Genomic DNA, 21,714 nt, shown 5'->3' with positions numbered 1-21,714 from the left:
TGCTTGGCTAGCGTGGGCCTCTGTTAACCTGCTCCGCACTGTCAGCCCAGGGCGCAGGCTCTGGCTTTAAGAGACAGGTTTATGACATCCATTACCCTGCTCCTTGGGCCCTTCCAAGCGGCGGTAATCTGTACAAAAGCAATAAAAACCCGCCAGCCTCTCCCTGGAGTCGGGGAGCTGCATTCTCCTCCCGACCTCTGAGCACAGGACAGTCCTTAAGCCGGCTGCTGGGGATGTGGCCACTACTTGGGGGATAGCAGGGCGCACCAAGCATGGTGTCCTTCTCTGTAAAGTCAGCCCCGGCCTGCACCTGGCCTGCCTCTTTTCAGAGGGTCCACTGTCCACTCACTTGTCCATCTGTTTGCTCGTCCATTCTTCTGTCCATCCATCCTTCACTCAGCCCACCTCACAGGGGGCCTGGGGTGTAGCATGGCCCACGTTTGTCCAGTTGAGAACATAGAAGTCCTTCCTATGGGTTGGTAAGGAGCCCTTATGGCTCTTCCGGTTGTCCAGCACCTCTCCTGGCATGGCTGGGGGCAGGGGGTGTCAGTCCCAGCCGGTCAGCGCCACCTGCTCCCCAGGCGGTTTTGCGATATTTTGGACATCCAGTCTTGGATATGTCCGTGGCTGTATATTCCTAGGAAAGCAGACCCTGATGGGGAGATCGACGTCGGGGGTTGGCCTTGGGGTCTACGCCTGTGGGAAGAGGGGCAGGAAGGGACAGGCTGCAGGTCCCAGGACAGCTAGAGTGCCCTTCGTTGCTGTCCCAGATGAGGGGATGTGGCATCAGGAGGGGCTTGGCTTTGAGGGCCTCTGCTCCTGAGCCTCCCCTGGGCGAGTGCTGCGGCCCCCTCTCCCTGCAGCTGGGGGCGGGTTCCTCCTGCAGGGGGCTGGGTGGTGCATCACTGCACCCCAGGTAGAGCCAGGGCAGAACAGATGTAAACAGGATGAACAGGTGACCTACCCAGTACCTTATGGTGGCAAGTGCTAAGGAGAGAAATAAACCAGACAGAGAGGGTGCTGGGTATAGGGGGAGGGGTGCTGGTATAGAAGGGGAGGGTGCTGGTATAGAGAGAGGGCACTGTGTGTCGGTGGAGGGGTGCTCAAGGACTTGGGCTTATACCCAGGGCGAGCAGGCTCTGAAGGGAGGGACAGTGTCTCACAGGTTCTGCCTGCTGGGGCAGTCCTATGAGCACATTTCTGCCCCTCGTCCATCTGTGGCCGTGCTCTCCAGGAAGCCAGGTCCTTGGCCCCTTTCTCTGCTGTCCCAGACTGAGGTAAGCCTGGCCAGGATGGGGTGTGTACCCAGCATAGCAGGGCCACTCACCCTCCCTCTTCCCCTTGGGGCCCCAGCCTCTGGGCCTGTCCAGGGTCCTGGGGACCCACCTTCCCAGCCAGAGAAAGCTCCTGCCCCGCCCCTTTGTCCTGTGGGATGCCACAGGCCCTTCCTGACAGGAGTGTCCTGTGCTCCCTTGGAGGCCCCATCTGGCACCTTGGCCCTGCACTTGCATCACTCCCTCATCCCTGTGTGTGTTCTTCAACTCATGGAGCAGCGCCCGAGTGTATGCTGGGGTGGGGAGGCCATGCCAGAGCCCCCACTGGTCACAGGTCAGCCTGGCACAGACCTGGAGAGCTGCTTGCCCCTCCCAGTCCTGGGCACCCAGGCCCCCTGGTATCCCTGGGCTTTGGGCAGTGAAGGGTCAGCACCTGGCCCAGCAGGATGGCTCAGGCTGCTAAATATTCTGGTTCCCGGCTCTGCTGCTCAGGAACACGTGCCGGAGCCGCCTCCAAAGGTCACGTGTGGCCCCCCGGCAACGAGCGGGCACAGGGGCGGCAGAGCCAGATCCCACATGCCCCTGCCCTCCTGGAGGGCCACACTGCAGATCTGAGGTTCTGCAGAGCCGAGGGGCAGCTGGGCCAGCACCTTGGGTGGGAAGAGGAGGAGCGAGAAGCTGGGGTGCCACCTCGGTGCCTCAGTGTCCTCTGAAAGGCTGGAGCCGGAGTGCCCCATCCAGCTGCAGAGGAATAAACAGGCACACAGGGCGTTTGCTGTTACTGCGCCAACTCACCCACTCCTGCACCGTAGTGTGCACGTCGCTGTCGAGCTCCATGTACCTGTGACAATGGTGTTACCAAGGGCCGTGGCTCTTGTCCACTGAGGACACAGCAGAACAAGTCTCAGGGTCTCTGCCCTGGTGGGGAGACAGTGGGAGAAAGCAGATCCATCAGTGGCAGATGCTTCCAGAGAGTGCTGACCGCCATGGGGGGTGCCTGGGGACAACTGTGCCCCATGGTCAGGGGTGGCAACCCAGGAGGAGCCAGCAGGGGAAGTCAGGCCGAGGGCAAATTCACGGAGGGGTGTCAGTGCCTCAGGGAACCAGAGAAGGAAAGAAGGAGTCACAGGAGGGTGGGGGGCCTGGCCAGCTCACAGGGCTGGAAGGGAAGCAGGCTTCAAGCAAGGCTTGTCCAGCAGCCCAGACACATCCAGCTCACTGGCACTCCTCCGGGCAGGTCACCCCACGAGAGCTCTGGGTGCTGTCAGCAAGGGCAGACTGGGTTCTGGGAGGCGCTTGGTGCCTTGGGGTGCAGTTGTCTGGGCTTTGAAGGTGACGGAGATGTCAGCCCAGCCCCGTGCATTTCTTGTTGTCTGGGCAAGGGTTGGACTTCGTGTCAGGAGAGCGTTCGTTTGTGAGAAAACCTCAAGTCTCCATGGCATTTTCTAACTGTCTTTAAAAGCACCCCTATTATTTTATTTCAAACTGGTGGCAGGCCCACAGAGGAGGCGTCAGCCCACTGCAGATGTAGGAGCTGAGGCGCACACGCCAGCCCACCTAGTGTCCCAGAGCAGGTGGCTAGAGAATGTCCCACCAGTGAGTGTGGGGCAAGCATTCTGTGAGCCGCGGATTTAGACCCTGTGGTCACTTTGCACCCTAGACGGCCTCCGCACCCCTGCCCCCAAAAGTGCTGAGAGGTCCTTTCCTCCATCCGATACTGAGTCTCCGGCCTCTGCACAGGGCCCTGCTCCCCCGCTCTCCGTACAGACCGCCTGTGATGTTCGAGAAGCCACTGCCCTGTTATGGGCAGCGTGTGTTCTAGCTGTCACATCTCACTGCCTCATGGATTCAGCTGGCGGACCCTCCTGCCCCTGTGATCACTGGGGCATGTTGGGCTGGGCTGGGCTGCAGGCTGCAGGGTGGCCTCATTCACACGCCTGGCCCCTGGGTGGGGATGGTGAGACCCTCTCCATGGTGGCTCAGGGCCCCCGTGGGGTCTCCCTGTGGGGTCATGGGACAGCTTGGGGCTCCCAAAGGCCAAGGCAACTGTGGAGCTGGCACAGAGCTACTGTGCCACGTTCCAGTGGTCAGCACACCCACAGGCCACCCCAGGTCCAAGGGGAGGAGAAAGGCCTCAGCTTGCAATGGGAGGGTGCCTGAGATATGCCCGCTGAGATGTGGCCGTGCCGCCTCTCCATCATCCCTCGCCAGGCCGAGTGCTCTTCTTGCTTGTGTATCCGTCGTCTGTTGCTGTGTAATGAGGTACCCCAACTTGGTTACTTAGAATGGTAGCTTTCGTCATGCCAGTGTCTCAGGGCCAGGAGTTGAGGAGCACCTGGCTGTGGATGGGAGGTCCCCTCCTCTCCCATGAGCCTCTCCAGATAGCAGCCTGCAGGCAGGTGTAAGGCCAAGCCTTGGACAGTGAGGTCACTCAACAGTGTCCTCTTGGCTGGGAATGCACACAGTGTGGACTCCAGGAGAGGTCATGGGGGCTGCCACAGCCCGCTTGCCAGTGGTGGGCCCTCCCCAGCCTCCTCCATGGAGCCCCCGCCATCTCTGGACACACCCCTGGACCCACTTGGCCAGCCCGCGCCCTGTCCTCATCACATGGGGCAGCCACAGAGGCAGAGGGCGGCCAGCATACTCCTCTCCCCACCTGGCCTGGTGTGCAGGCAGCCCCTGCTGTCCCTCCAGCCTGGGGTCACCTTGGCTTCCTACCCCCACCAGCCCCTGGGCCTCCTCGCCCCTTGTGTCACCTGGGCAGCCCACTCCCTGTATGTGGCTGCTGGTCGAGGTCCCCAGGTGGGCCTGCCTCCCACCCAGAACCTAACCAGGAATCACTCCGACACACTGAGACCCTGCCCCTCACAACAGCCCAGGCCAATTCAGCCCCACCCCCTGGAGCCCTTGGCCCACACACAGCTCCAGGCAGCATGAGCCACCGGACTCCCATCCAGTCAGGTGACCAGGCCACAGACCTGTCCTGGAGGTTGGGCACAGATGCTCTGGACAAGCCCATGGGGACCACTCAAAGCAGTGGCCACACATGCCAGGAGCCACAGCTGGAGGCGGGCAGGCCGGGGAGCACGAGGTGACAGGGCTGGGTCACCAGGAGCAGAGCCCAGATCCCGAGTGCCCTCGGAAGCTGAAATTCAATTAAGGGGAACAGGCGGGGCTGTGGGACACAGAACGTCAGGGATTAATGTTAACGCTGTTCTGGTTAAGACTTTTGTGTTGATAAATAATTCATAAGGCAGTTAGCACTTTGAGTCTGACAACACGAGAATATATTAATACAGTCGACTCCTCGAAAGGTCAGCTGTACGCTGTGGGGCTGGGGCTGTCCTTTCTTCATTCTCTGACACAGGCTTATTAATTATTCCGGCCTGGCGAGGGCCGCATGGGGAGAGCTGCTAATGAGAAAAAGGCAGAGTGGGTTTGATGTCTGACACGCCATCCATGGGTGTGAGGAATAAATGGGCTGAGGCCCTGGTCAGGCCCCTGAGCCGGGAGCAGAGGGTCCCCCCTGACCCCAGCAGCTCAGGTGCAGTCAGGGAGGGGTGGGAAGAGGCAAGCAGGGACCCCCCAGCACGTGGTCCTGAAGTGGTGACTATAGGCCGTCCCCAAGGATTTGTGTAGCACTCACAGTGGGCCAGGGGCCACTGCAGGCCCCGAGGCCAGAGGGTTGAAGAAATTCAGAAATCCCCGCGCTCCCGGGGGACCGTGGGAAATGAGAGACCTAAGGAAAACGTTGGTGTGTCCAAAGGGCACCCAGGAGATGAGCCTGGAGGGGAGTGTATGGAAGTGCACCATCAGCCTCAGGGTTCCAGAGGTACCATTCAAGCAAAGACCTAGAGGTGGGGCCTCTTGGGGTACCTGGGGGGACGTCCACTCCAGGGGGAGCAGCACACGCAGGCCCAGGTGGGACCCTGCCTGTCATGTGTGCATGTGTGCACATGTATGACAGTGTGTGCATGCCAGTGTGTGCATGCCTGTATGGCTGTGTTTACACATGTGTGTATGTTGGTGTGTGCATGTGCATGTGTCTACAGGCCTGTATGTGGACATGTGTCTGCATGTGACAGTGTGAGTGTGTACACATGTTTATGTCAGTGTGTGCATGTGTGTGTCTGTGTGTGCAGATGTGTGCCTGTATGTGACAGTGTGAGTGTGTGCATGTGTTTATGGTGGTGTGTGCATATGCATGTGTGTGGATGTGTGTCAGCATGCAACAGTGTGTACACGTGTTTATGTCAGTGTGTACGTGTGGGTGTCTGTGGGTGTGTGTGCAGATGTGTGCCTGTGAGAGTGTGAGTGTGTGCATGTGTTTATGTTGGTGTGTGCATATGCATGTGTGTGTGGATGTGTCAGCATGCGACAGTGTGTGCACGTGTGTATGTCATCGTGTGCACATGTCTGCAGGTGTGTGCATGGACATGTGACAGTGTGAGTGTGTGTGCCTCATGCACATGTAATTACAGTCACACTGCGCCCCGTAGGGGTGAGAGGCAAGGTCAGCTAGGGGCTCTGGGGGCCTGAGGAGACATGGAGACAGAGACGGCAGGTTTGCCCTGGGAGTGATGATGTGGCTGCTACCATGTCACCAGGAGTTGCACTGCTGGTGGGAGCAGATGGGGGCACAGAAGGCATGGGGGGTGGGGGGGGGCAGGTTCGGCCCATCTGGGGGCAGTGGATTTCCTCGTGGGCTGGGTGGAGGCTGCAGGGGGCTCAGGGAGCTCCCCGAGAGGATGGAGCTGCGCCAGCTGCCATGGGAGACAGCGTCCAAGGGCAGCCAGCAACCAGAGTGCCAAGCCATGTTCCGTCCAGCTGGAGGTGCTCTCCACGCCTGCTGTCACAATGTCCTGTGACACCCTTCATGGTGGGGGACCTGTAGGCGCCACAAAGAATTAAAGGGCAAAGAATACCATGCCCTTGAAGAAACTGACAGGAAGAGGAGAGTTGTTTGGGGAAATGACACCTGTTCAGGACACGAGCGTCAGGCCTGTGTCTGCCAGCAGACAGGACAGGTCCTGGCGCGGGCCCGAGAAGCAGAGGCCATGGGACACTCCCAGCAAATCCTCATCCCTAACAGGCACACTTGGAGAAGTGACCCACAAAACAGCATCCAGTTCTCCTTGATTCTGTGGTCACTGCAGCTCAAGGAAATTAAACGTGACTTTGTGTCTTTCATAACAGAGTTAGGGTCAAGTCTCCGGTGGTGCTGTGCAGGTTTTCAGCTCTGACAGAATCTTCCAGAATTGTGTGAGGTGCTGAGCAGTGCTGTGGGAACGCCCAGAACACCTCTGGGAGTGCCATCCCCTCGAGATCCCGAGTGGGGAGGAGGGTGGTATGGCAGTTCAGACCTGGGTGCTCAGAGCCCAAGTCACCCATCCCTTCATTCATTCCACGCCCATGTCCTGGTTCTGTGTGTACCAGGCTAAGCCATTCATTCACTCACTCATTCATTCATGCCATGCCTGCACATCCTGGTTCTGTGTGTACCAGGCTAAGTCATTCACTCACTCACTCATTCATTCATTCCACGCCTGCACATCCTGGTTCTGTGTGTACCAGGCTAAGGTCATTCATTCACTCACTCATTCATTCATGCCATGCCTGCACATCCTGGTTCTGTGTGTACCTTGGGAACGAGATCTTTGTCCTCAGGGAACTTGGGTTTCAATGGGACGAGACTGATGATAAACAAATTAGCAACTAATTGAAGATGGTTGCAGGGTGCAGTCAGGGTTGAGTAGGCATGGCCTAGGCACTGCTCCACGCAGAACCCAGAGAAGGATGAGGAGGACAGGTCTGGCAGGGGCAGCAGGGCAGGTCACACGGCAGGCATGGCAACGGTCGGAATTCTGTTCCAGATGCTCCTGAGATTTTAGGGGTTAGGAAGGGTGGCTTTTTCCATGCCAGCTTCCCCTCTGACCAGGCAACAGCTCCACCCCAGACTCCCCACTGACCTGGAATCGTGCACCTGCTGCTCATAAGCTGTGGTGTCCACGGTGAGAGCTCAGGAGGACACCCTGGGGGCAGGAGGCAGGGACACCAGCCCCCTTGGCTCTCAGGGCCCCTCAAAGCCCACTGCCCAGCTGCGGGACTGTCTCTTATCAACTGGGTGTGGCGGCCTCTGCGGGACCCCTCAGAGCTCTACCACTGCCCACGAGGAGGTCACAAGATGGGAGGCCACCCGAGCTCCCTCCTGTGCCCGAGGCGCAGTGCATGGGGTGGGCATGGGCTGCAGGGCCCCAGCCCTCCTGGCCATGAGGGGCCATGGGGCCAGGCGGGTGAGTGATTGGCCTCTCTGGGCCCACTCTGGGGGAAGGACCCTGGCCAGGGTGGACTCTGGCCCCATCCATCCTTGCTGTCCCCACCTGTCATGGGTAACGGCAACTCTGCCCCCCAAGTGCACCTGCCTGGCCCCAGCTGTGCATCTCTGCTGAGTGGTCTCACTCACTGTCGGCTCACGGAGGCAGTCGTGCTCGGGCAATTAGGCTGCAGTAACTTAATTGCTCGTTAATTGGGTAATTAGTGCTTTGTTTTGTTTTAAAGCCTAAACACTTGTAAAAAGTGAGTCAGCTGAGAAAAGAAGAATGGGATTTCAGGATCCATGTCCAGTGATCGTGCATGCTTACTCAGGCTCCGCTGTGACTCAGGCCAAGGTGGCCAGGGCCCTTTGGGCGTGGGACTGGGGCCTCTGTCCAGTCTCAGCTGCCATGAGGGCATCACCAGTATGGGGCTCTACTCAGATGGGCCAGTTAAGACCACAGGTTCTAGCCTACTTACCAGCTCTCCAGCAGTGCCCTTGGTGGGCTCCCAGCCATCCTGCCTCAATTTCCCCTTGTGTAAGCAGCTGGGTCTGTGGAGGGACTGAGTGAAGTGTGTAGAAGCAACAGTAGTGACAAATGCAGCGTCAGCCCCCACCAGGCCCCCGCTGTGGCTTCCTGGGCCTCTGTGCCAGTAGGATGTCAAAGGCTCCCTCTCCTGCCCCCCTCCTGCCAGCCCTATAGTCCCAGGGCTGCCACCCGGCAGAGTCCAGACCCCTGGGTCTGGGCTCGGCTGGGGTCTGGAGCAGGCGGACAGTGAACTCAGGTCCCAGACCCTGCTCACTGGCCCTATGGCCATAAGCAAGTCCCTTTACACTCTGAGCCTCTGCCTTCTCATCTGTGAGATGGACCCGCACCCAGTGAGCACCGGAGGCCACGGCTGCCACCTGGAGCAGCGCAGCCGCCCTCGTGTGCAGCGTGACTGACTCTTGCAGCAGTTGCTCGCGGGAACCAGCGCCAACCAGCACTGCAGACGCGATCACCTGACTGATCCCACAGCCTCTCTGTTGCACAGATGAGGTGATCGAGGCCCCAGCTCCGTGCTCCTAGCACCCCCACCCACGAGAGTCCCCAGGGGAGGGCGAGGCTAGGCGGGCGTTCACTCGCCTCCCTGGGGTAGGCAGCCCCCAGCCTTACTGTGCCCAGGCTCTGCCTATCGAGGGGAAAGGGAAACCTGGCTGAACCCCCTGGCCACTGCACGTCCATTTACGTGACTGAGGCGGGCGTAAACGGATGAAAAATGGCCTTCTCAACATGACTCCTCCAGCTGCTCCCCCACCCCAGGCCTCCCCCACGGTGCCTCCTTATTGTAGCTGACTCGCTTGGTTGACATGTGTTCTCCCTCCTGATGGAGCGTTTGCAGCAGAAACAGAGGTGAGCGCCTCGCACCTTCAGATCCCCACGGGTGGGCAAGGCGGTTGCTGTGTGCTCAGATGGCAGCACCTCTTTTCCCTCCCATAGTTCTTCCAGGGCAGCTCCCATGAGCACAATGTTGAATAAGCTGGAGCATGTGTACTGAGACCCGCTGAGGGCCACAGAGACAGGAGCCCCAAGCACGATGTACTGTCAGCACAGCCAGCACCCCTGGGCCACACATGTGGGGACATGTGGCCCCGTGGCAGGTTACCTGAGTGCACAGGTGCCATGCACACAGATTGGGACCTGGTGGGATGCCTAGGGTAGAGTGCCCATTGGACAGGATGCCCAGGTGCACACGGGTGAGAGCCCTCAGAGCATGACTCGACATGTCTGGGCATGCACGCATGGCACACATAAGCTGTGAGAACACAGCCAGCGAACACTGCCCACACTGAGGACTTGAGCCGCCTGAACTCCGCAGTGCCCCCTCCTCTCTGCTCCTCTCCTCCCCACCCCCATGGACATCTCTGGGGCAGGCCCCAATGCTAGAACATCTGATAGGAGCAGCAGCTCAGCGGCAACGTCTCCCTGTCCATGAATTTTTCATGCCTTTGTTTGAGAAATGGGAGACAGGTGACCTTCTTCTGAGCTCCACTGTGAAGCAGTAATTAACGTTCACACTGAGAGAAGAAAAAGGCACGTTTCTGTTGCTGCTGGACGACCGTGTTGATTTGTATCTCCTGATTGTGGAGGAGGATGAGCAGCCCCTACCCCAAGCAAGTGGCTACCCAGGTTTCTGGAAGAGGCCTAGTGATGGAGGCCAAGTTCTCCAGACCTCCTGTGCAGGTGCTCCTCAGGGAGCAGGACACTGTCAGGTGAGAGGTGTCTGTTCCCACACCCTATGGAGGGCTGAGATTCGACCAAGGGCTGGTCAGGTGATATGAAGGAAGGGGCTAGGGCAGATGATGGTGATGGTAGTGATGATGGTGATGGTGATGATGGTGGTGGTGATGGTTGGTGATGATCATGCTGGTGGTGACAGTGATGATGGTGACCATGATGGTGATGGTGGTGATGGTGATGATGTTGATGGTGCTGGTGGTGATGATGGTGATGGTGATGATCATGCTGGTGGTGACAGTGGTGATGGTGGTGGTGATGATGATGGTGGTGATGGTGATGGTGATGGTGGTGATGATGGTGGTGGTGATGGTGGTGATCATGCTGGTGGTGACAGTGGTGATGGTGACCATGATGATGATGGTGGTGATGGTGATGATGTTGATGGTGCTGGTGGTGATGATGGTGGTGGTGATGATGATGGTGGTGGTGGTGATAAAGATACCATCATTCTGTATATCATACTGAGTACATAGCCAATACTGTCCTAGTGTTTTGCATGTATTCACTCATTTAAGCCACACAACAACCCTGTAGATGGGTTGTTGTCTCTGTTTTACAGAAGCATAAACTTCTGAGGCACAGAAAGGTCAAGGGACTTGCCCAAGGCTGTATGGCACAGCCGGCAGCACAGCATCAGAGCAGGGATCTGTTCCAGAGCCTATGTCTTGGCCTCCTCGCCATACCAGCACATCCCCTTGGGGCCTGGGGTCTATGCTCTGCTCAGTGACTCCCTACCTGGACCCACACCCACACCGGGGTGATGCTCCCCAGGGCTGCCCAGCCTACCCTGACCCCGTGAAGGTCACCTCACTCAGGCAGCTCTCACAAGACAGATGTGGCTCTTTTCCCTCCTTGCCCTGATTAATTGTCTCATTCAATCCCGACTCTATTGCAGTTAAATATTAATTCAGTAGGACTTAATAACGTGAATTCATTTACAACGCAGCCTGTGCCTCCTGACAGCGGTGTGCTGTTTGGTTAATCGTAGGCTCCGTGCGCTCACTGGAGAGCACCCTTGCCCCTCCTTGATGTCCGATCATTAAGCTCTCGCCACACCTCCAAAACCCTGGGGAAAGATGTGAAACCGAGCCTGGGATGGAGCCGGGCTGGGCCTGGGGGTGGTCCTGGGTGCCCTGAGTGACGAGTGACGGGCGTGCTGCACCCGAGGCCATCTCCTGATGGTTTGATGGGATTGCAGTTTCCAATTCAAGGGCTCAGAGCTGCTACTCAAGCAGGAGGAGGCCCAACTGGGGGCTCTGGCAGCTCTGCTCTTGGCTCCACTGTTTCTGTGCCAGCAGCACAGTCAGGGGTTCCAGGCCTCCTCCTCCAGGCCCCCCTCCCTACAGGCCATGACCCCCATCCCCCACTCCTCTCCTGGCACAGAGATGATCTTGAAGGGCTGGCCACATCCCTAACTTTCCCTCTTCCAGCATGCCATGGCTCCCATGACAAAGTTCAGTCCCAGCAATGACACTTCACGTGTTCTGGCATATTCTGGCCCCCTCACCTCGCCAGCATCATCTCCCACACTCTGTCCTTACCTTCCCACTATGCCTCTCAGGTTTCAGCCACCCCGCACTCTCCCCACCCTGTGGAGCCAACCATGAGGGGCTGATCTGGCCTCTTATCTGTGTGGCCAGGAGACTGGGCCCACATGTCCCTTCTGCCATTTGTGAAAGGACACCCACCCTGCAGGTCTTGGGTGGGGCCCTGCAGTGGGCAGTGCAAGGCTAGGGGGCAGACGGGCCCATGGGACTGCTGGGATGGGAAGCCTCTCAGCCTCAGGAGGATCCTCCCCACATGCCCATCCCTGCAGCCAGGGGTCCCAGGCCAGGGATCCCTGCCACCTCCCACGGGCTCCCTGCCATCCCCAGGGGTCGCTGCCATCCCTCATGGGTCCCCACCATCCCTCACGGGTCCCTGCCATCCCTCATGGGTCCCCGCCATCCCTCATGGGTCCCCACCACCCCAGGGGTCCCTGCCATCCCCAGGGGTCGCTGCCATCCCTCACGGGTCCCCACCATCCCTCATGGGTCCCCACCACCCCAGGGGTCCCTGCCATCCCCAGGGGTCCCTGCCATCACCATCCCCAGGGGTCCCTGCCATCCCCAGGGCCCCTGCCATCCCCAGGTCACTGTCTGGCTGCAGTGGTGGCTGGGGAAGCAGGCGTGTCCCTACCACTCTGAACCTTGTTGCTGACTGCGACCCCGCCTCGCCGGGGTCACGGAGGGCGGCGGCACCACTGGCTCGGTCATCTGCGTTAGTCGAGGGGGGACCCACATCAGCAGCACTGCGCACGGCAGTGGGCCCCTCGCCCTCTGCACACCCCGGAGAGATTTGTGTTCAGCAGTGTAATTCATTTGACACGAACGTGTCGTGATTGCTGTTGCTAAGAAAGGATTGTTTCCTTATATTCTGGGGAGAAGCGCCATGGTTTCTAGAGCAATCTTTCTTGTTAACGCTCTGCTTACTGGAAATAGGAAGCAGATTTGTTTGCGCTATCATCGGTCTTTCCTTAACCTGCAGAGCTGACTGGAGCCACTGCCTCGGGTGCATCCGCAGGGGTGGTGGGGCCCTTGGCCACAGGCGTGTCAGGTGGCTTCAGTAAACAGTGGGTTTACCCCAGGTCGGGGTGAGGCTGCGCCACGTGTTACCTGGGCCAGGAGGGGCCCTGCTGGCTCAGGCGTGGGGCTTCCTGGCTCACTCTGGGCCGCATCCGCTAGGGGGGTGCGTCTGTCTGTCCAGTGTGCTCCTCTGTCTCCTTTGCTTTGCCCTCCCCAGGATCCCCCAGGGCCTGGATGGAGCTCTGACCCACCCCTGGGCATCCCTGCTGCCTGGCCCCCAGATCCCGCCTAGGCCCCTGGTCCGGCTGGCTGAGGACACCTTGCCCTAGGCTGGAGGAGCCCCCACACCACTGTGTCTCACCCACCTCGTGCCCACCTGCGACCTTGGGGGAAGCCCCTGCGTGTGGGCTGCGGAGTGCTGTGGGTGTTGACTCAGCCTCTCTCTCTCTCCCCACAGTGCGACAGCGAGAGCGAGGACGGGGACGACAAGGTAAGCCCCGCCCTTCACCCCCTCCTGCTGACCCGACCACAGCAGGGGCTCTGGAAGGTCACGGTTCTCCGGTGTGGGACCCGGCCTCACGCGGCTGAGGACCAGGTGCAAGAGACATGGGTGCTGGGGCACCACCAGGGCTCCTGGGCCCACAGCTCAAGGCCCCAGAGGGAGCTCTGTCCAGGGCCCCTGGGATTCGGGCACCATTGGCCCAGGGCAGCCCCAGCGTTTCCAGCTGGGGCCCCAGCTGTCCCCAGAAAGTGAGACTCCCACCGATGCCACGTCGCCCTCAGTCTTTGGGAGCAGTGAGGTCCGGAGCCAGGTTCGCGCAGCTGGAGTGCTGAGCGCGGGAACCGCCAGGCCCTCCCACAGCCACCATGCTGCTTCCTTGGGCTCCTTCCCACGGCTCCTGCCGTTGGCCCTTGGGGTTCAGGGTCCTTGCCCTGTCATCTGCGGGGCCATGGTGTGTTCTTTAGGGAGCAGGGAGAGGCCACCCAGAGTTCTTAGCTCAGCAGCTGTTTGTGGGGCACCTTGTCTGTGCTGAGCTCCGTGGGGGACACAGTGGGGGCGTCGCTCTGACTGGTGGGGGTGGGCAGTGATCAAGAGAAGCAGCAGCACGAGTGAGACCCGACGGGCACACAAGTCTAGCGCTCACCTGTCTGCTTGTCCCAGAGCCCTGTGGGCCAGGAACTATAATTACTAATGTGGACGTGGAGACTGAGGCACAGAGAGGATAAGAAAGCTGCCTGAGGTCACACAGCTGGAACCCGGGCAGGCTGAGTGAAAAGAGTGTTAGGTGGTGGTGAGGGCCGGCAGGGCTGGGACCCTCCTCCTCGGAGGTGGGGTCCCTTGGAAGACGAGCATCCAGGCTCCAGGGATGGTGTGCACAAGCGCACTTTGCGAGAGGTGGACAGAGGGCCTGCTACACACTAACTGGTTTTTAGGCAAGTTTTTGTGAAGTGGAGTAATTTAATTTCATTGGGAGGAGTGTGTGGCGTGTGTCCCAGCCTGCATTGGGCAGGAGCTGTCCATGCAGTAGACAGACGGAGCAGTCACTCCCTCTCACAGGCTTTCTGCTCAAGTGCAGCTCAGCAGCTGAGCACGTGAGCAGGTGTGGAAAGGACCCAGAGGCCACCCAGCAGGGTGACAGGGTCAGGACAGGTCTGCGGAGGTGCCTGGGGGTCCAGATGCCCAGCCACGTGGAGGGCACCAGCCTGGGCTGGGCTACCAGCCAAGAGTGCACGTCATCCCAGGGGCCTGGGAGGGCGACGGGAGGGAATGGGGAGTCACCAGGCAGCCGGGGGAGGAGCAGGTGTGGATGCCCCACAATGTGCTGTCTAAGGTGAGTGGGTCTGCATAAGAAGCCGTTGCCATGCTCTGGACCATCCGGCCAAGGTGGCCAGAGGGCAGGGCAGTGGGAAATGACTGGCGCTGTCTGTGGCATGGGGTGCCCTCCCCTCAGCCATCCTGTGGGCGGAGTGTTGGGGACTGAGGGACACGGCTGGCCCCCCCAGGCACCTGTGCGGTCCCCACACCACCCGCAGCCTCCGCAGCGGCCGTGGACAGTGGGACCAGCTGCCTGCAGGAGCTGTCATCCCTTTGTCTCTTTAATGGATTAGATTACAGCCCCTGGGAAGTTGCTGAGCTGGCACGTCACCTTCGGCACCTCCTTTAATTTAAAACCAATTTGCAGCAAATGCTCCCGAAGCCAGGGGCTGCTCTGGGCCGGGCGGCTGGGAGTCGGGTGGGGAGAGTTGCTGAGGCCCTGAGGCTGCTGGCAGCTCCTTCCAGGGTCCCCTAGGCCTGTCTTCTACAGAAGAAACAAAGCCACTCCCTCAAGCTGGTTCTGGGTATGAACGTCCTGGAGCCGCTGCCAGGTTGTGCCTGCCGGTAACTACTGCCTCCTGCTCTCCAGCACCAGACGGTGCCCCAGGGCCTCGAGGGCCCAGCCCGGCCCGGCCCCTGGTCAGTGCTGATCCTGGCATATTTCTCCCTTCACCCCTGGGTCCCCCCCACTGCAGGAGCAAGGACTCCAGGGGATGGAGACCTGGGGGTGCTGGAAGGGGCCGATGCCAGGGCACAGCGGCCAGGACCCCACCCCACACAGCAGCTCTGACTGCGCACTGAGAGTGAGAGGCACTTGTGCCTGAGGCTGTTGATGCCCTGGGCTGGGCCAGAGGCCGCGACCGAGGGCTGGCAGGAGGCTGTGGCTCTGCCTTCCACCCAGGAGCCTCAGGATGGTCCTGAGCGGTACCCAAGGACCTGCCCAGCCCGGCCTGGCCAACGGACAAGGGAGAGCAGGTGTGGTCAGGAGAGGTGGGCAGGGAACTCGCTCTGGACAGTCTGGGTGGAGTCTGGAACTGGTGGTCCTTGTCTTTCCAGTGACCCCCTCATGCAGCCCAAGGGATGAGCCCCTGCTCTGGAGGGTTTTCCGGAGGCCAGGGTGTGAGTTCCAGAGCCATCTGCCGAGAGGGGCTGCTGGGGCTGCATTGGGGCTGACTTCTCTGCTGGCTGGGAGACCCCTTTTGGGTTTCCGCTGGGTCCTTGGCATCTGTGGCCCTGGTGAGGAAGGGCAGATGCTGGCGGAGCCTTCCCCACAGCCGTCTGATTGTGGGACGTCTCAGGGCTTCCCAGAGAGGCCACCTGGGGTAGGGGCTGCCTCCAGGGCCCCGGGGAAATTCACCAGCCAGCGTGGACACATCTTGGTATTTCTGCCATCTGGATGGGGACATGCGTGTCAGCACTGGCCATGCTGTCATGACTCACCAGGCCCCAGGTGGCTGCCTGCACTGTAGGTCTGGATGCTGTAGCTGCCCAGCCCCCCACTGCCCTCACCATCTCTCATCCAGGCACCGCACAGTCTCCTTGCTCATCTGCTCACATCTCTGCTCTCGATAGAAAGATGCAGAGACCCCTATTGCCTACATGATAACCTCCCAACTCCATCCTGGCTTTCAAGGTACAGACCCCAGTTATCCACCACATAGGCCCTATATCATTAGGAACTGCACTTGGCCAGTCCATGATCATCAGGCTGCTCTGTCTTTCTGCTTGGCCATCCTTGGCATATGGCTTCCATCCTCACAGTTACCTCTTGGTCCACAGAGGCAGGTATAGAACCTGCCATTTCATCTGCATTCTACCTTTCTGCACATTGAGTATACAAACAGACTGATCACCTCCTACATGGTGAGGTAGGGACAGTGTTGGTGCAAAACATCCACTGAGGCTGGAGCAGAGTGTGGGAGGGAAAGAGAAGATGAGTTCAGAGGTGCTGCATCACATAAATCACAGCAAGAAGTTCAGGTTTTGTTCCAAGTCCAGTGGGGAGCCACCATCCCGGGCTGTCCCTGCCATACAGCCTTGCCCTGGCAGTGCTCCCCAATGCTCAGTCCTTGGCTGCACAGGGACAGTAACTATGCACTGTGGCTATCACTTGCAGTCCAAACCCCTCAGTGTCCTCCCTGGCAAGGGGCGCCCCTCACTCACTGCTGTCTGGTTCTGGTGTTTGGGGTGACAAATAGCAAGAGTTTGAATGGCAAGAGAGACCTGAGTGCCAGCTGCCTTCCCTCAGCCAAGCTGGGTTTCTGGCGATGAGTAGCTTCCTCAGGCCCCTCAAGAAGCAGGACCAGAGTCCGGCCCCGTGGCCGAGTGGTTAAGTTCGCACACTCTGCGTCAGCAGCCAGGGTTTCGCAGGTTGAGATCCTGGGCACGGACACAGCACTGCTCATCAGGCCACGCTGAGATGGTGTCCCACATGCCACAACTAGAGGCACTCACAACTACCATATACAACTAGGTACTGGGGGGCTTTGGGGAGAAGAAGAAGAAGAAAAAAAAAGCAGGCGCAAGTCAGAGAGGCAGGGTAGGCCTGAGTCACCGTCCCTCCTCGTCCCCCACCCCGTGAGGCTGACCTGCCAGAGGCAGGGCCCCCTCCAGGAGCAGAGAAGGGCCTCTGCTCTCTGCGGCACCTCGACTTCCTCTCTCCAGGCGCACAGCCAGGTGAGGCCTTTCACCGGGCTGGGAGGAACTCATCATGGGAAGAAGACCGAGTGTCCCCACAGGGCCTCCAGGCTGACTTCCGGAGCCTTCAGGAGCACAGGAGGGGCACATGGCACTCACTTGCAGCTGCCGGCCTCACTCAGAGCCAGTATCTAGAGGACAGGCCGCGAGCAGCTCCCTGGGCCGTCGGGAACACATGCCCTACACGGAGTCACAACAAGCCTGACTTGCATTCCTTGGCAGCAGCAGACCAGAAACAGCTGGTCAGAAGACACCTGGGCCACTCTGGGAGGGCAGGTCCGGGGGTGAGAGGCAGCTGCATGTGCAGGTCGGGCAGGAGAGGGCCAGGGCCACGGGCCTGTCAGCACTGACTCCCGCGTGTGCTGGGTGCTGGGGAGAGCACCCCAGGGAGATCTCCTCCTAGACAGAGCAGCAACAAGACCCAAGGTCTGTCCCTTTCGCCACTTGGCTCCTCCCAGACCCACCAGGGTCTGAGGTCAGACATGTATGCACCTGCACCGGGCTGCTGCTCCCCTGGGCTCCTGTGACCCACCCACCCCTCGCCCACCGGCCTGTGCCCTGCTGCAGGCTCGGGGCACAGACGCACTGGGAACACTGCCTCAAGACACAGACAGACAGACAAACCAACCAGCAAGGTCCCCTCCAGCCGGCAGCAGCCCTGGAGGCTGGCATGCAGACAGACAGACAGGAAAACCTCTCCGCCCCCACCCTCCAGATGGACCAGGCCCTGCCCTGAGGCCTCCCACACCCCGCCCACCTGTCCTGCCATCCCTGCTCTGGGCGCCCCGCCAACGGCGGGAAAGGCAGCATGTGCTGCCAGAAGCTCGGGAGCCAGGCAGCCAGATGGCCTCTCTACGAGGCTGCGGTTGGTGTCTAACTGCTTTTTTATTGGAAAAATATGGGGTGAAAAATGTGTGTGGCTCATTAGGCAGCCTGCTGGGCCCGGACTGGCTGCCGTCTGCCTGAGTGGCCCAGCCAGGTGGCTGGTTGGCCTGTGCTCCTCCCCGCTGCCTGTGGCCACGGCCCTCCCTCAAGGGACGTCTGTCTGTCTGGCCTGTCTCCTAGGCCCCCCGTCAGGACATGCTTGGCCAGCTCCTGGGCTGTGGGAACGGGCATGGGCTGGGATGGGGCAGACAGCCCGCTGGCCAGCCAGGAGGGGCAGGGACCCTCACCTGAGGGCCGTGGGGCTCCCGAGGGGCCCCCCAGGGGGCTGAGGGCAAAGACCCTCTGTGCGCAGTGGCACAGCATGAGGTTAAACCTGGCCCACAGGCCAGACACCTGGAGCCCTTGCTCTCTGAGCCTCAATTTCCTCTTTGCTGAATGGGGTCATGATGGGGCCTGTGGGTTCCGGGCACTGCTGTGAGCACCCGGCCCATGGAAACTGTGGCATTGGTGGCTGCGCAGGATGAGCTGAGTGGGCATCCGCCCCTCTATGCCCAGCCCTCCTCCCCCCAGACTCTTTTCCAGGCCTGGGTCGGCCTTGCTTTTCTGTGTCCTTAGTCTGCAGTGAGAACAGAGTCCAGCCCAGCCTCCTCTGTGCCTGACTGGGGTCCTCTCTGAACATCTGTCTTTTCATCTCTGAAATGGGCCTCACAAGGTTCCTGTGAACTGCAAGGAAAGGGCTTGACAGACAGACAGACAGACAGCCCGGGCTGGAGCTCCCTGCCCAGTAACCCTTCAGTTGCTGGACCTCGGGCAGCACCTGGTATGCGTCCTAAGACCACCACCTTCCCTGCCGCTGTCTGGGCAGCTCCCCTGGATCGTGGAGCCCCTCTGTGGCGAGCGTCTGCACTTGCCCCCCATGGCCGCCCCAGGCTGGCTTGCAAGGAAGCGCTGTGCAGCCGGCTCCTGCAGGAGCCCGATGGCTCTCGGCACTCCTGCCTGCAGAGGTTTCCTCGTGTGTCGCCGGCCCTGCCCCAGAGAACACCTTCCCAGACTCCCATCCTTCTCGCCTGAGGACTCGCCTCTCCCGGCCACAGGGCCACCCAGCTCCTGGCTGATTGCTGTGGGGACGGAGGTGCAGGTTGCTGGCGCTCCCCAGGCACCTGCATCTCAGATGCACGCAGGCCAGGCTGCCCCACACGGAGTACAGACAGTGTCTGCACAGGGTGACCTCACCAGGGTGCCGGAGGGACTGAATTCAACCACCCTTCTCAGCTGTGCCCTTTGACCTAGGCACTGAGCCCAGAGTGTCTTCCCATGCATCTGCCCAAGGAAGGGCCTTTGGCTGTCTGCTCCCCAAGGCTCCAGGCAGGCATTGGGTGCGACATGTAGGTCCCAGCGAGGACTGTGATCTGATGACCGACACGTAGCTGGCCCCTCCTGGGCTTTAGACACATCAGCTCATGCAACCCAACCACCCTCTGCAGTGGCATCTGTCCTGCAGCCCATTCTTGGCCAGGAATCTGAGGGACGGAAAGATTCAGTGACATGCCCAAGGTCCCTTAGGGTGAGGATCCACCAGACTGGAGTCCCCAGGGAAAGTCAGGCACTGTCAGGCTACTGCAAGAGTCCCAGCAGGAGACAGCGAGGCCTGGGCTGGAGATACAGGGTGGGTGGTATTGGTGTTCTATAGCTGCTGTAACAAATTGCCACAAACTCGGTGGCCTAAAACAGCTTGAGTTTTATAGTTCTAGAGGTCATAAGTCCGAAATGGGCCTCGCTAGGCAAAAATTGAGGTGTCAGCAGGGCTGGCTCCTGGAGGCTCCAGGGAGAACCTGGTTCCTTGCCTTTCCAGCTTCTGGAGGCTGCTGCGTGCCTGGGCTCGTGGCCTCTTCCTCGCGTCACTCTGAGCTCTGTCTCTGTCATCACATCTCCCGACTCTGACCTTTCTCTTCCCTCTTTTTTTTGTTTTTAAAGATTTTATTTTTCCTTTTTCTTCCCAAAGCCCCCTGGTACAAAGTTGTGTATTTTTAGTCATGGGTCCTTCTAGTTGTGGCATGTGGAATGCTCCCTCAGCGTGGCCTGACAAGCGGTGCCATGTCCATGCCCAGGATCCGAACCCGCGAAACCCTGGGCCACAGAAGCAGAGCACGTGAACTTAACCACTCGGCCATGGGGCCGGCCCCCTCTCTTCCTTCTTGTAAGGACCCTGTGATCACATTGGGCCACCAGCCTCTAGGATAACCTCCTCATCCCAAAATCCTTAATCAGGCCTGGAAAACCCCTCTGGCCACATAAGGCAACATGTTCACAGGTTCCGAGGATTGAGACGTGGATGTCTTTGGGGACTCTTATTTTCCTACCACATATTGGGGATAATGCCCAGATCTCAGGCCAGAGGGCAGGGGCTCAGCAGAAGCAGATCAGGGTGAAGGAGGTGAGGAAGACCAGGGTGCTCTGGTTGCAAAAGACAAAAACTCAACTCACAGTAGCCTGAGTGAATGGGGAAATTTGCTGGAGGGAGAGGGTGGGTTTCCCATGTGTTGGGATCTGGAGCCACGTGATGCCTTCAGGGCCCATTGATGGCCTGGGACAGCTTGTCTGGTGGCAGCCCGCACGGCCAGCTGTCCCCCAGCATTCAAGAGACCGAGCTCCTCTAGCCCCGCTCAGCCCCTGTGGGCACATGTGGGCCCCTGCCGGAGGCTGTGGGGTGAGAAGGGCCGGTCCCGTGGGAGAGGCCAGGCAGATTCGGGAGGGGAAAATGTCTGTCTGGGAGGTATCGGGTTGGAGGGACCTGCAGGACGGCTGCAACACAGGGGTGACGGGAGATGGCCACCACTGGACTGCCTGGAAGGGGCTGTTGGCCCAGCAGAGCGGGGTCAGTGGGGGCAGATGCAGATGCCCTCCAGAGACAGAGAACGGGGCACACTGCTCGCCAGCGGCAGGGAGGGTGCCTGCTGCACACAGCTGGAAGCCAAGGCCCAGAGTTTACCTGCCCACGAGGGCACACAGCATCCACGTGCAGAGTGGACTTGAACCTGCACCTTTGCAGCTGGATGGAAATGCTGAGGCCGAGGAGAAGGGGGCGCAGCAGGAAGGCCTCCATGGGGGGAGCCCTCTGCCCCTCCCGCCTCCCCCACCCCACCCTCTGGCTTCCAGAACCAGCTGAACAGACATAGGTGGGGACCGGGGCCCATGCACCGGGCCTGACTGGGAGGGGGAAGCGGGGGCACCTAGAGGGAGGTTGTGCTCTGGCCCTCGGGTGGTCCCACCCCTCCGTGTCTGGAGGAGGTCACAGCCCCTCCCAACCCCACCTGCCCTGCTGACCATAGAGGAGGTTTTGCTGCACCACGTGGGCAGGGGCCTGGTGGAGCTTGTGCTGGTCCTTACAGCGGGGGCAGGAAGGGGCGGGGGGAACCCTGGGGTCTTTCAGGGCACAGGCCGAGCATACGAAACAAGCCAGGCACTTTCAGACACAGGAGGAGCTTACAGACAGGTCGGGGTGGACCGGCCAGGACACCTCACCCTGTCCCCCAGGCGCTGAGCCCTCAGGACTCCTCTCCCTGCTTGTGGATGCAGTGCCTGAGCCCCAAGTGCTCAGAGCACCTCTCCACCCGGCCCACCATAGCCAGAGAGTGTGTCAGAGTCCAGGGTAGGCCTCTACCCCAGGGGGGTGGGGGGAATCCCCCCACTCAGCCCTGACCGCGCCTGCAGACCCCAGCCCCGCCCCCCGCCCCGGCACAAGGGCTTTGCTGCTGTTCTGGCTGAAAAGAGCCAGGCCTGCACCCCCACCCCACGCAGTGACCCAGAGGCCCTGGGCCACCGCAGGAGCCTTGGGCGACAGGGCTTGCCTCCCTTCCCGGCATCACACACATGCACACTCTCAG

The 21,714-nt window shown here is 60.1% G+C and overlaps 1 protein-coding gene across 14 annotated transcripts in view; it reads left to right on the top strand.

The window, feature by feature from the left end:
* The window catches only part of FBRSL1 (fibrosin like 1), an 89,931-nt gene that overhangs the window by 42,609 nt on the left and 25,608 nt on the right, over positions 1 to 21,714 (top strand). For all 14 annotated transcript variants that reach the window (XM_070515799.1, XM_070515798.1, XM_070515797.1 and 11 more), the window contains exon 5: positions 12,890 to 12,922. In XM_070515799.1, the coding sequence (XP_070371900.1) occupies positions 12,890 to 12,922 (33 nt within the window). The remainder of the gene's footprint in view (positions 1 to 12,889; positions 12,923 to 21,714) is intronic.

This window comes from Equus asinus, chromosome 8 (genome assembly GCF_041296235.1).
Source record: "Equus asinus isolate D_3611 breed Donkey chromosome 8, EquAss-T2T_v2, whole genome shotgun sequence".
NCBI lineage: Eukaryota > Metazoa > Chordata > Mammalia > Perissodactyla > Equidae > Equus > Equus asinus.
The sequence above is the reverse complement of the archived record's forward strand: the minus strand, read 5'-3'. Positions and strand labels throughout refer to the sequence as shown.